This window comes from Diorhabda carinulata, chromosome 2 (assembly GCF_026250575.1).
Source record: "Diorhabda carinulata isolate Delta chromosome 2, icDioCari1.1, whole genome shotgun sequence".
NCBI lineage: Eukaryota > Metazoa > Arthropoda > Insecta > Coleoptera > Chrysomelidae > Diorhabda > Diorhabda carinulata.
The window spans coordinates 29295241-29311129 of NC_079461.1; the positions used below are offsets into that span (position 1 = coordinate 29295241).

The window sequence follows — 15889 nt, forward strand, 5'->3', positions numbered from 1 at the left end:
GATCATAAATATCAATTTTTGTTTGTATAATTTCCGTTCTGTTAGGAAAATAACGTTGTTCTATAAAAAATATAGATTTGGTCAAACGCTATTTCTCATTATTCAATTTACTCTTTAATCCACCAACAGATACAAAACTGTACTTTTTACTCGAAGTTATTACGTTTTATTGCGCCGGAATGTTAAAAACCGGCTTTCATAACCGTAAATTTGAGAGTAATTAGCTATTTCAGCGGCATAATCCTGATATATTTATCTTTTTTTTAATGCGATTCCGGCAGATGTTATGCTTTTTAGGCAGAATTAAAAATCATCGTTTTCAACCGAGACGAATAGCAGATGCTAAAGAAACGCCAATTTTTCAGCAAAATGTTGGTTATACAACAGATCCTGTTCGGTTAATCTTATATACGAGGATCGTTTTTTTTTCAACATCCGATTGCTCCGTGCAGACGCTACGCGGGCAGAACAAAGCGGGAATGCGCTGTAGGCGACTGCGAAGCTCTCGCACAACACACATTGTTGATATTCAGGCGTCAGTCGACGTTATGCTACAGCCACGTAAACATATCCGCCATTATTAATGCTCCCGCCAATTGTGAATTGCGAAGTGTGATTCATTTTCTACAGGCTGCTCGAAGATTCACGTGGAAAAATGGACAGAGATCCAACACTCCCGAACATACAGGACGGAGCTTCGCCGCAGTACGCGTTATTAGTTATGTTCATTTTGGAGAATGTTTAGGTAGACAAGGATTCGTTGAGTAATCCGCATGGTCATGTGACCTAACACGCTGTGATTTTTTCCTGTGGGATTTTCTCAAGGATCGCGTTTTTGCAAGAGGACCGCGCAACTTTCGTTGCCGTAAATGCACTGATCAAGATGGGCATCAATTTGAACACTTACAGTAACCCTTTCTCGGTAACAACTAGTAACAACTATTAAAGTGTTCAATTTCATAACAGCATTTCCAATATTCCAGTCATCATCTTTGTTCTTTTCGTAGCAAGTTCGCCTCTTTTGCAATCCACTCTCTAGACCAGTGGTTTCCAAACTTTTTTGTACCTGCGCCCACCCTTTAAAAAAATTGTTGCGCCCCCTTAATTTTTCTAACAATCTAATTTCATAAATATTCAACTGATATTATAATTTATTTGAATTGCTACAAACTAATATACAATATTAGATAAAAATATTTATTTATCATAAGAAATAATAATTTTAAATGTAATCACAAAAAATCTTACAAATACAAAGAAATATTATTTAATGCGATGATTGGGCTTGTTTTTCAGCTCAAATTTTCACAAACCGTGGTATCATTGAAAAAATCGCGGTTCTCAGTTCCTTTTCAATTACTAAGCGAGATCGCTACTTTGTTTTTAAGACAGCTATTGTAGAAAAAACAGTTTCACATAGGAAAGTTGTTACAAATGGCAATAAAATTTCTTAAGCTTTTGTCAAAGTAGGAGAATCGTCTTTTACTCGAAGCCAAACCGTAACAATATTATTTTCGACTTGAAACATCTGCTTTAATGTGCTATCACCAGATAAGTCAATTATCATTCCCTGCTCTGCTGTCGTAAGACTAAAATTATTATATTTTTCAATCACAAACGAGTCTCTAATCCATTCATATGTGGACATGTCAAAATCTTCAAAGTAAAACAAGAATTGCTTCCATGGACTGGTCAAATGATTATTTTTTTTTCTCATTCAAACATACATCAACTACTAAGAGTTATTAGCAGGGTAGACATTTACATTAGATTAGATTTTAGATATCAAATTTGTGTCTTTAACATAACATAACTCTTTTTTTTTTCTAGCTTTTACTGTCTTCTATGTTCTTCATTTTGAGGACATTCGATTAGTAGATGCTTCACTGTGAGTCTGGTTTGGCATGTTTGACATGTTTCTTTTGTTAGGCGACCAGAGACAATTAATTTGTTTGCGCAATATTACGAATTGTGCAATATTATTGACCGTTTAGGAACAAAAGTTTCAGTGAGTTTAATTTTTATTGCACCATATTTTTCCATTGCGTTGTGTAAAGTCAGTATTGCGCAATATTTTTTAGTCTGTGTTTAGTCTTGACGAGGAGCACACGCGCGCGTACATAATGGCGGAAAAAGAGAATGAAAACGTTAAGAAAAGAGAGTTTGTCGTCGATTGTATCCAATTGTAAAGAGAATTTTACCTTCTTTGTGGAATGTCAAGAGTGAGAAATAACATGACCGTGAAAAAAAGAAGTGATGCTTACGAAATATTGTTGTCTAAATACAAAGAGATGTTTCCACGGGCAAGAAAAGATGATGTGAAGAAAAAATTCAATTCTTTGAGAACTACGAGGATATATTAAACAATTCTTAGCCTACAATAGAACCAAAAAAAATTTCAATGTCAAAATATTTTATTACTCAACATATTCTCCTCTTAATTGGATACATTTATTACAACGAACCCGTAACGTCTCTAGACCTATAAAAAAAATGTGTCTTTTTGCTCTGCAAACCAAACGTCCACAGCTTTTATTACCTCCTCGTTAGAAGAAAATTTACGACTTTTTAAACTTTTTTCAGTTGATCAAAGAGATGATAGTCGGACGGAGCCAAATCTGGTGAAGACGTAGGGTGTTCTAGTAATTCAAACTCTAAATCACGGATTTATTTTTTTTTTATCAACATGAGATTTGTGTGCAGGGGCGTTGTCCTGCAAAAACAAAACACTTTTGGATAGCTTTCCGCGTCTTTTCTCTTTAATTTTTTTCCGTAGAGTGATCAGTAATGTCGAATAGTAATCTCCAGTTATTGTTCTACCCTTATCCAAAAAAACAATTAAGATTACTCCATGGCAATGCCAAAAAACTGAAGCAAGAATTTTTCCGGTAGATTTTTGGATACGTAACTTCTTAGGTCTTGGAGAACCAGAGTGTCGCCATTCCATCGATGATTGCTTTGGTTCTGGAACGTAGAAATGTACCCAAGTCTCATCAATAATAACAATTCGGCTTAAGAAGTCTTAATTGCTTTCAAATCGAGCACAGATCGAACGCGACGCTTCTACCCTTGCTCGCTTTTATTCAACATTCAAATATTTGGGGATCCATTTTGCAGCGATTTTTCTCATGTCCAAATTGACGTGAACTATATGATAAACGCGTTCGTGTGAAATATTCAGTGCTTCAGATATCCGTTTTAGCCCAATTCGACAGTCTGATAAAACAATGTCAAAGTATATTAAGCATATATTCGTAAATCTGCGGTGGACATCTTTTTTCGTTGAATTTATTACGTAATTCTGGTTTACTTTTTTGACGTCAAACTTTACACTGACACTTCTAATAAGTTATTGTTCGTTGCTATGGTAACGCAATATTTTGTTTATGCATGGAACTGGTCTAGGCTAACTAGAACTACTACTAGAACTAGAAGTTTATTATGGAATTTAATTGATCGTTTGGATTCTAAGCGCCTTCCAATCTTATTGTACAATAAAATATTTTGTACACTGTTATTGTGTGGAATAGGGGCCGCCTTAGATGTCCAATCCTTAGAAGAAGTCCAGTTCTTAGAAGATTAAGGATTACTTGTTCTCTTCTTTTTTTATATAGTGGCAGTTTGGTTTTAATTTTTGCCATTTTTTTTTTGTATGTGCTCTTTTATTGATAATTTGTGATCGGTGTGTGGATATTTTGTAATGAGATGTAGGTTATCAGTGGAGGTTGTAATGATTATTAATAAGAACTTTACTTTCTTCTATTTCATCAGCAAGACAGGTAATTTTAAAGGGGGGAAGATGTCAAAGTTGTTATTTTTCAAACTTATTATTCCCAGTTCCAAATTTTTCATAAATGCAGTGATCTTGTCTTTCTGCGTAAAAGCACGAATTCGAGGCCCGTGCATTAATCCATTTGAAATGCAGAACTAAATACGCAAGTTTTACAAAGAATTCCGTATCATAAAACAAGTTTGCTTCATCTCTATTATTATCAGTAAGAAAGAAAAATTCATTTTTTTGACACCTATTCGACTTTTTTGATATTTTGGAAATAGATGCATGCCCCCACTGCTCTAGACCGTTTTTTTGGTCCAAAAGACTAGTGGTGGATCCAGGTTTCATCTACAGATCTAAATCGACTCGAAAAATTCGATTCATTAGAATTGGGCTTTTGATATTGATTCTTAGCGTGCCGTATCAAGTCCCCTTGACGTTGGCGATCAATATGGCACAACTGTCTCTATCTTGAGCTAGTCTAAATAACTGTCCTGCTTCCCTTATCCTAGTCCATTCTCTAATATTCTATTCCTCTACGACCTTCAACTTTAACCATCTTAATCTACTGTCTACCACGCATTATGTGTCCCGAATATGCTATTGTTCTGCATTTAATGTGATGTTGTAGCAAAAGCTTCTAAGCGATTAACGGTAGATATTTTTAAAGTCCATGCTTCGACACCATATAAGAGAAATAATCATATGTAACATATGATCTTTCGTTTCCGGAGTTTAAATTTCAAATTATCATTAGAGAAGAGTGATCTCATTTTAAAAAATGTTGTAGGAGCTACTTCAATTCTCCATTTTATTTTCTTTATATGGATCCAGTTGTTCAGTAACCAAGATATTTGAAACTGGACACATTTTGAATCGTTCGTCCGTTTACCTGTAGCTGTGTGTCATGGTACGGGAAGCGACTAAATACCATATATTTTATTTTAGAACAGTTAATGTTCGATGAATGTATGTATGTACGATGTACGATGTATGTGACTTCATTTTTCTTAAGGTTTTTAAATGTCTTTTTAAATGTCTATAGAATGGTTCTATTTCATTGTCATATTTCTTTTGAGCAGTAGGGACATATACTTGAATAATATTCATTATAAATGGTTTACTATTTAACTGGAGTAGTGCCATCCTGTCGCTGATGGGAAGAAAATTTTTAATATACTTGGTTAACTCTGACGTTATAAGTATATTAACTCTATTTCTATGATGTCTGTTTTGATTCAAGATGAGTAAACGCTCAACTTCTTCAGTTCTTCTGAATATAAAGTTTTCCTGTGAACAACATACCACGATTTTCGATTTTCAAATTAGAATATCATAATAAATTTTAGTTTAAATTTCTACTCGACCGTATTACTACTCATTTATATTAATCCACACCATTAAAACGTGACAAAATCGCTCGACTAAAACAATCGGACACAATCCCCAGCATTCACGCTTCAATAGCGCAGGATTTCTACAAAATCCACTCTCAATGACAATATATCGGTTTGTTATTTTGTTAGTTCCCTATCTCGCTATTATATTGGTAGCTTAATTATACTTTTTTTTCGATCCAAATTGTAATATGGATTTTTTGTAAAAGCGTTTAGTTCTTTTTTAATTCGTTTTTTCATTCTTTTTATTAAAACGCAAAGTTTATAACTAGTTATTAAAGTGTATATTTTCAATTTAATTTAAGAAGAATTGGTAGTTTGAAATGAATAAATATTAATATTATAATAATTTTATGTTTCTGAATCACCTTTATTTTAGGTGTCTTATAAAAATAAACTTTTTTCTATAGTTTTTGGAAAACAAATAAATATTTGATGTTTCGATTACTTTCAGTCTTCATTAAAATTGGACACTGACAATTTATATTAATCAATAGATCACCTACGTCATAAATATCAAAATGAAAATAAAATCATAATAGAAATCTGCGTAATTATTTAGTTTATGTTGCATACGCCCGATTTCCTTGAAATTTTAGTATGTTGTGGAGATTAGAGAACACCATCCAGTAACAAAGCAATAATCGATGGAATAGCGACACTCTGGTTCTCCAACCTAAGAAGTTTCGTGTCCAAAAATCTCCTTGAAAAGTTCTTGCTTCAGTCTTTTAGGATTGCCATGGAGTAATCATGATTGATTTTTTGGATGAGGGTATAACAATAATTGGAGATTACTATTCGACATTACTGACCACTCTACAGGAAAAAATTAAAGAGAAACATCGCGGAAAGCTATCCAAAGGTGTTTTATTTTTGCAAGACTACGCCCCTGCACACAAATCTCATGTTGCCATACAAAAAATTCGTTATTTAGGGTTTGAATTATTAGAACACCCCCCTTATTCACCAGATTTGGCTCCATCCGACTATCATCTCTTTCCTCAACTGAAAAAAAGTTTAAAAGGTCGTAAATTGTCTTTTAACGAGGAGGTAATAAAAGTTGTTGGAGGTGGAGGTCTGGTTTACAGAGCAAGAAGAAACATTTTTTTTTAAGTTCTAAAGATCTTGCTGATTTCTGTAATAAATGTATCCAATTAAGAGGAGAATTTGTTGAGTAATAAAATATTTTGACATAGAAATTTAGTTTGGTTTTATAGTAGGCTAAGCATTTTTCAATATATCCTCGTAAAGAAACATTGTAAATAATGTTTTTTCTGTATATATATTATGTTATAAGATTAGTAAATGTAATTTTTATTTAATATATTGATCTGTTTATATCGAACATTGATTTTATTTATCCCTTGTAATACATAAATAAGAAGAGTTTATAAAAAATCCAACCTTATTTACGCGAACGAAGTCGCGGGCACAGCTAGTAACAATAATAAAAGTAATAGTAAATAAAGAATAAATAAAAAAATTATAACTGGAAAGGGGGAAAATCCATATCAGATCTTCAACTGGAATATTTTTTTTAATATTTATCATATATCAACATTTGATACGTCCTTTTTTAATACTTTTTACAGTATTTACTTTATTGCCGTTCCGAGAACGTCAATTAAACTCTGGGTAGACATTTTTTTCCTCAACTGCTTCACAGTTTTTTCCCTCCTACACATCACTATTTTCATTAGTATATATTTATAGTATATACTATAGTATATACTTAATATATTAATTGTTGGGGCATCGTTGTCGCATTTCATTACTTCGATAATATCAGATTCATCTAAATCCAGATAAGAATTTTTAGCATATATGATATTTCAGAGAGTGCTTCTTCTTTTCATGTCGTCTTCTCATTGAAGGTTGGCGAACACGTTTTTAAATGCATATCTGTCCTATCTCTTATGTTATGGAGCCAGGATTTCTTCTTCCTTCCGATGCCTTTCTTTGCCTCTACTCTGCCCTGCATTATCTTCTGTAGCAGTAGGTATTTGTCGTTGCGTAAGATGTGTCCTATATAAGATGTTTTTCTTACCTTAATAATTGTCAACAACTTTCTTTTGCGACCATTGCGTCTTAGTACTTCGTCGTTGGTGATTCTGTCAGTCCAAGGTATCTTCAGGATGCGTTTATAGAACCACATCTCAAATGCTCAAAATTTTTTGATCATTTAAGCTTTCAAGGTCCAGGTTTCCACTCTGTACAGCAGTACTGTCCACACATAACATTCCATAAATCCTATTCTGACGTGGAGGTTTAGATTTCTTTTTTCAAACATTGAGAAGTACTTGACAAATGCCTTTCGAGTCATTTCAATTCTGATCTGGTTTCTTCGACTGGATCCATTTGAACCAAGATACTTGTATTTTTGCACTCATTCTATTTGTTTTCCATTCAGTGTGAGAATAGGGTTAATATTGATATTTTGGTTTTTACTTATAACCATGAATTTAGTTTTTTCAATATTTATAGTGAGTCTTACATTTCCACATTCTCGATTGATTCTCTCTAATAGGATTTGAAGATCTTCTTCGCTCTCAACCATAGCAGTATCATCGGCAAAGCTTAAGTTGTTGATTAATGTTCCTCCTAAATACAAACTATGAATATAGATTAAATAGTTGTGGAAAAAGAACGCAGCCTTAGTGAACTCCTTTTTGAATTTCGATTCTACTACCGTTTGATTGTAATAGATACTTTTGATTAATCGTATATCGTTTGGATCTAAGTTAATAGTTGTTAAGTGCCTTCTAGAAATCAATGAAACAGACATATACATTTTTGTTGTATTCTCCGCACTTCTGTAGTAGTACTGTGATAACGAATTATGCTTCTCTAGTTCCTAATTCTTCTCTAAAGCCAAACTGCGTTTCATCTAGTTGTTCTTCACATTTACGATATATTCTCTGCTGAATTTTTTTCAAAAGTACTTTTAGTGTGTAGCTCATTAAACTGATAATCCGATATTCGTCACAGGACTTAGGGTTGTTCTTTTTAGGCAATGAAATGAATACTGATTTAACCCAGTCTCTTGGAATTTCCCCTGTTGTTGAACAATTTTGTAAGATGGGTCAAGTTCCTATCGTCCAAAGCCTTCAAGCATTCTATTGGAATATTATCAGGTCCGGTTGCTTTTCTGATTTTCGAGATTTTTCTGTCCGCTTTCTTCTTCTCTCATCGTCTCGCTCTTCTGCAAATAAGCGCTTGATGTAATCTTCCCAAGTCCGTTTTTTGTCACTTTCTGTCAACTGGATTCTCTCCTTTGGTGTTCTTTGTGATCATTGGTAAATATTTTATTGCATTTCCAGTTAATTCCATCAGTTTTTTATGTAGATTAAAATACTCATGTTTATTGTTCAATTCTTCCATTTCACGACAGCTCTCTTCCATACATCTTTTTATGGTCTCTACTTATTTCTTTATTGTATATATTTTTGTAGGCTAATGTTCTTAGAGTTGCGCTTTTCCTCTATAAGGTTAATCATGATTCCTTGGACCATCCAAGGTTTTTTTGCAAGATGCTCTTTTTTGCCTGCAGTTTCTTCCGCGGCAGTCAGAATCGTAGAATTAATTTCATTCCAGGCAGTGTCGATTTCGCCGCTGCTGCTACGGAAAATCATTTGCAATTGAGTCGTTAAATTTTGCTTTCGAGTACTAGAGCTTCTCTTCATCCTCAGGCTCGCGATCGCAGCGCAGCGCGACACTTTCGTAAATCCGTAATTCACAAAAAGTGGAAATTACGATACAAACGAATCAATCCGGATTTTAGATTTTCCGCTTTTACAAGTTCGGATTTACGATGTTCAATTGTATTTTCCTCGAATTAAATTCTTTCGATAATTATTAATGCCGCACGCCTATAATCCATCGTATTCTTTTCCCCTTGGACCCGCAAAGTTCTACGTCTGAAATATGATTCACTTTATACATTTGTGGTATATTCCTATACATTGTATAAATCATCATTTGATTTTTTCGGCAAATATTTACTCGAGGTTATTGAAATACATAGAAAGGTAAATAGGTTGAGAGTTGAATACTGACGGTTAAGGATTGAGTAAAGGCACTAGAGAAGGCCTATTTCAACAAACCAAGTGATACTCTCATACGTTAAGCAATTTAACAACATCTTCAAATTTTGTGTGGTGGATAATTTACTTATCAAGAATTCAATTACACGAAACAAATGTTCATTTAACAGTCTACTATTTTTTTTATTTCAATCGTTTTCTTCTTTTTCTTCTTTCATTACCGTTACATTTCCGTTGCGAACGTTGGCTATTAACAAAATTATTCTTATCTTGTTTACTGCCTTTCTAAATAGATCAACAGATGACACTCCAAACTACTGGCGTAGGTTAAGCAACCAAGAAGGCAGTCTTCTCCTTTATCCCACTATGACTTGGACAATCAACTGCAAAATATTGTATTTATCATGTCTTAGTATGTGGTGTAAAGACGACTTCCTTCTCTTTCCCTGGTCTCTTCATAACTTCCATGTTGGTGATGTGCTCCGTCCAAGATATTTCCAAAATGCGCCAATATATCCGCATTTCGAAAGATTCGATCGTTTAGAATGACCAAATGCCTCAATAAGATTCAAATTAATTCGAGCTCATTTAGTTGAGGAGCGATAAAAAAAATTGAAATAATTGAATGTTGTCTGGTATGGGTGTAGATGTTTAGATCCCGGAATCTTGAGTCCCAGACGCTCCCATATCCCGGTATGGTAATTAACTAATCCAGGGATTTACAGAACAAAAAATACAGTTTAAATTAGTATAAAAAACTATTACGTGAAACGAAACGCATTTCCGTTTGACATTTGACAGCCATCTTGGTTTGACAGCTTATGTATTTATTAATATGTCACATTCGAAAGTTTTTATTTAAAACAAGAAAGATGGAGCGCCAACTTCAATATGAAACCATTTTTAAACTCAGGAGAATATATCAAAAGATCGCACACATAGGTTATCAAAACATTATTTAAAAATGGAAAAAGCAGCAACAACATCTACTGGTAGAGTTAATGAACCACCACTAAAAAGAAGAATGGATGGTGATGGACTACTTATAAAAATGAAAATCTTCATATTTTGGTGCAAATGATTGTAGTGAAAGGCATTTTTGTAAGGTCAAAAATAGCTTTTATCTGAAGGTTATACTGATTTACCGAAATCTGCAATAATAGATATATGAATGTAAAGATTCATTTAATAGGTTTTTTTGCAGTTTCGGTTTTACCAGGGTTGCTAAGTTTTGAGATAGACATATAAAACCAAATATTTATAATTGGATGTGGATATTCTCCATTAAGATCGATACACTTTTGCATGCATTTGAACCATTTTCCATTCCGATTGATGTACCTTCAAAACATGTGATTTGGTTGCATCAATCACTTCTCCAAGTGTGAGAATAAGAAAAAATCATTGGATGCCAAACAAGAATTGTACAGCGGATCACCCGTCAATTCGATTTTTTGGATTTTCAAAAACGTTTTTATGTGAGCAGATGGTTAGAATATGTTGATTGAGAAATAAACTACAAGACCTGAATGGATGAAATTAACAGAGCAATTAAGAACAGAAGAACGAAACTACTTAAGGTACCACCACAAAAAAACCGAAAGAAATGGATTGAATTGTTTATTAATGGGATGTATGTGTATTTACGAGGTTTTGCAAGGTACTGGTACAGTATTGAGTTCAAAGACATGAATGTTGCTGGTTTTTGACAAAAATTAGATAAAGCAGGCTGAAAGACGGATACGCAAATAATCTGTAGTGCATAATTATCTGATATGAATAAGTTATTGCATACTGGATTTCCTCGTATTAGACTGGACTTCATAATACCAAAAATTTGAGGAAACCAAAGAACTTCAGACGACAAGAAAATGCAAATGAAATCGAAGCTCACCTGTAAACTAGGATGACACTGCAAATCCAGCAACATTTTCACAACACCTATGTGTCCTTTATTCACACCGATATGTAGAGCCGTTTGTCTACGTTTATTACGCGCATTTAAATCGGCACCGGCGTGTGCTAAAAGTTGAACAACGGCTGGTTCGTCACCGAACGCGGCGTGATGGACGGCGCGGTCGCCATCTTTATCTTCAATTTCGACGTCTGCATGGTAACGAAGTAATACCGAAATAACTTCCAAATGACCGTTTTGACTTGCGGCTTGTAGAGCGGTATGGCCAGCGAAAACCCCGTTAACATCTGGACCTAAAAAGAAGAAAATATTCATACAATGACTACAAATGATAAATATTGAGGGGGTAACACCAGTGTAATAATTTCAAAAAGCAGTTTTTTAGCTGAAATGGTAGGGATTTATGATAAAAATTACGTCTTCGAATGATTTTTCAAAAAAAAAGTTATGAGCATCAGACGCTAGGTATCCCACTGCGCAGTGGGGCGAACGGGGCGCGTCTTACATTCTGAAATGCTTACCCGTTGCAGATATACCTTAGCGACTATTTCTACTAGTAAATAGTACAAACGGCTACCTATGGGTGGCACTAGTGAGATTATGAACTGTATTTGTGTTAGTGCATTAGTGTAGCGTCATTTTGACCGTTACATCACGCTTGTCGACTCGTTTTGAAACTGTAAAAGCGTTTTTTTCCAAAATCACTTTTTTTAACATTACTACCACAATTATTCAGCCAATTTTGATACGATTCATTCAAAAATTTAACAGAAGCTTTATAACATCAATTTCTATGGAACTACGTAAGATTTTATTAATAATTTTTTGTTTTACGACCGATATATCATGATTTTTTTATACGAAAAAAAAAATTATTTTTTAGAGCTTCCGCCATTTTGTTAAAATTTGATATTTTTTAAATCCCTACGTTTATCTCTTGCTTTTAGTTCGAACATTAAGAAAAAAACTTGATTTTTATGTTCCAGATCAATAGCTACGACGAAAAATTGGTTGTGGAGGTCTCTATGAAAAATTCCTCTTATACTTATAACTCTGTATTGAGGCCATGTTGTTTTTGAACGCTCTGTGAAAAATAATTTAATTACTTTAAAACATGCTTAATGAAGTCAACTAAGATTTTGCATATTCAAAAACCGGACTCTACAATGGTGTTACCCCTTAGGCCGACCGCCCACGATACAACTGTTTTGAAACGAAGGTTGCAAACCAGTTGATCTTTCAACAGTTTTACAATCAAAATAAAACACGGATTCGACCACTAATCAGTTGGTGCAGCAGTGAAACGTAATTTTTCAATGTATTCAAACTCAGACGAGGAAGACGTTGATTATTATCAATACCAAAGTTAACGCAGGGTACAGAGAGAATATTGGATCCATCCATACATAAGTCGAAATGTAAACTCTATACCTTCGTAGGAGCACAGTAATCAGATAGATAGTACTTTTTTTCACTTTTCCCTCAAATTTCAGGTTTAGTTATTGAAAAAAGCAAAATCAAATGAAACAACACCTGCAACCTGCATGTTCACGTACAACCGATTGCAAACTAGTTTCATTCGAGTCACCTCGTATGCGGCTCCCCGCTGTTATACGTTGCAAAACCGTTGCAAGATCAACTGGTTTGCAACCTTTGTTTCAAAACAGCTGCATAGTGGGCGGTCGGCCTTAAAGTACACAATTCATGTTAGCTAAACAAAAGCAGCATGTTTAATTGATTAACTTGTTATTTCTTTTACTTTATTTTATATTTTATCGACAAAATCCTGTTTTTGATTACTTATTCTGTATCCTTGATAAAATAATAACTGACTACAATAACTATAAACTATATTGAAGAAATAGAATAGTTGTTTTTAGCAATGGCTGAAAAGCAAAAGGTTATAAGCGGCATTTTAATATAACTTGCAGTAGGATAAACGCCCCTCAAATTTTTAGGTTATGACCTAAAAAAAAAAGATTAGTATTCACATTAACCCGTGCCCAATCATAATAAATTTCACATTTAAATAACATGGGATTTTTCCACTTGTCCACTATAATGGATTCCAGAACACACAGAAGTGAAGGGAAATGATATAGCTGACACGCACGCTATTGCTCTTCGTGTAACCTGAACCTTTCTGTGGTATTAGCTACAGTACAATAGACAAAACATTGGAAAAGAAGGTAGATAGGTGGAAATCCTATTATTGGAACAATCTACAGGAGCTGAGACCTGAAGTGTAGCAGAAAATAAAATAGTACATGTTCTACACAGGAATAAGTGTTTAAACGCCAGGATGACCGAAAATAATTCCGTGGTAAAAGTAACAATAGTTTTCATATTTCATTTATAACAAAACAGGAAAACCACAATTGTTTACAAATAAAACCAACATATAATTTTGGTAAAACAAATTTACTTGGAAATCTGTGGTTTTCAGTTGACTTAAGCGACAAGAAATCTAACAAAGTTTGTCGCTTATGGTCTTTTAGCTTTCAAGCATCGATATGTACTCTACCTATTCCCGCTCCGGCTGTATTGCTCTGTTTCAAGACTTCCTCGCATTTTTGCGAATCGCCGTTAGCAGCAGATTTAACTAACTCTTCGTTCACATCTCCAGAAACGTGGGTTTCAAATAATTTTTTTAATAAAGCACTCAATCGTTCTCCGGAAGTTGTTCCGTGCATGGTACCATCTTTGCTGGCTAGTTTAGTCACAGCTAGGGGATTGTAAGTCCAAGTCGTATTGCAAACTTCTACTTTGAGATCGTTGTCATTGTAAATTTGTTGGATGTGGCCGACTTTGCCTAAAGTCTGGAAAATAAAAATGAATTAGTTATTGTATATCAATAAAAAAAAATGATTAAATTTGTTCAAAATATTTTATAAACTTCTGAACCACATGATGAATAGTCAATGAAATAGAGTTAACTATACAAGTTTTTCAAATACTGGTGTTTCACATGACTCTATTTCCAATAAAACAATTTTTGATGTTTACGTGTTGTAAAAAATAAGAGAAAGGTGAGTGGTCTTCTTAATAAAGTCTACTTTATATATTAACTGGAAACTCGGGTGTTTCACAAGAAACAAAACAATTCCATTAAAAGCTTTTTATTTTGGTTGAATTTAAAAGGAAATTTGCCATTGTGCATTTAATTTAAAAATAAATGTAAACATCAATATTTTGATTAGAACATATACAGGGTATACTATGATGGGCTAAGTCTACATGTACATCAGGAAGTATTGGTAATGTTTCCCTGAAATTTTGTTTCCAGGAGATCCCCGGTTGATTTATGTTTACAAAATCCTATTGGAGATAACTGCAGGCTTTTTTGGAAGAATCCACAAGAAATAAATGCTGAAGTGTCAACAAACAATGAAATACTGAGATAAATATATGGATCAATAATGGATGATAATATGTGGAGAATTATAAATAATTTAAAGTCAACTAAGCTTTATAAAGATAAAGACATTAACTAACCCTTACTTAGTAATATACTAGTACAATGAATTTGGGGGGGATTTGCAGTTGATAACACAACTCAAACATGATTCTTTACATTCCTCACATTGATATTAAATAAACTGAAAAGTGGAAATCTTCTACTCATTGGAATGTAAAGACAAAATTAGAATTACATAACTCAATTCATAAACTTTGCTTTTAAAAACAATTTATTTAGCAAACTGAAAATTACATAATAAATTAAAGTTACTTTTGGTATCAATAATCTGACAGGATTAATATCAAACTATTAAGAATGCAATATCAGTTTACTTCTTCAAACATTAATTCTTATCCTTTGCAATAATAATTATAAAAGTAGATAAAGATATTTATGGTAGATTACAGTCACATTAATAATAATTGAATAATAAATAATTGAAGATGATACCTTAATGGGTTTGAAGTTGACAATCCATAAAACTGACTTAAATATGGAATACAAACAATTTATAGTGATGATAAACTTAATTAGGTTTAAGTTCATAATAATAAATAAGTAATTGATAATGGTGTGCCACTATGCTAATAGCAACTTTTAATCACTTAACTTTAGTAGAAAGTCACAAATTATTATTCATTTTGCCTTTAAACACCAAAATCTAAGGTGGGGCACAAAAAGTTATTTTTTCAGATGTAAACAAGTATTTACATCTAATATATTTTATTGATAGACTATAAAAATTCATATATATATAGAGCTCAGTGTTTATAATGTGGGTTTGAATATGTACAATAGTCAGTAAATAAATTTATTCAAAGCCAGTACAAGTTTATGTCATAAAATAAAACCATTCCCAGTGGAATCAGATTGTTGCAGTTTTTAGGACAAAAAGAAAGCAGTCCCCCTTGGATAAATAAAAGGTAGAAGATACCTTTATGACTAAATATTTATTGATCAAGTCAAGTCAAGACCTTTTCACTCAAACAATAACCTTTTTGTATACTTACAGCTGCCATTCCGTCAGCCCAATCGCCATGACCTCTTTGTAACATTTTTACTCTTTCCATATCGGAACAAATTTGAACTACATCTCCCACTGCAAACTGCTGCTGTGGTGTTTCGTTAAAACCTCCGGAATTCGTCGGAGTTGCAACTTTAGTCAACACGGCGGGATTAAAAGTCCATCTGTTCACAAAAGAAATTGTTTTACAATATTGTAATCTCAAAATAATGAGTTGCTTTAAAAAGTTTACTTAAAAAATTACATGAAACTAGCCCTCATTCTATTAAACGCGT

The 15889-nt window shown here is 33.4% G+C and overlaps 1 protein-coding gene across 1 annotated transcript in view; it reads right to left on the reverse strand.

Moving 5' to 3' along the window:
- Positions 1-15889, reverse strand: part of LOC130902798 (E3 ubiquitin-protein ligase MIB1) — a 763066-nt gene that overhangs the window by 742917 nt on the left and 4260 nt on the right. Inside the window, exons 5-7 of the mRNA XM_057815129.1 lie at positions 15601-15778; positions 13655-13949; positions 11110-11423 (exon numbers count right to left, since the gene is read on the reverse strand). Coding sequence (XP_057671112.1) covers positions 11110-11423; positions 13655-13949; positions 15601-15778 — 787 coding nt within the window. The remainder of the gene's footprint in view (positions 1-11109; positions 11424-13654; positions 13950-15600; positions 15779-15889) is intronic.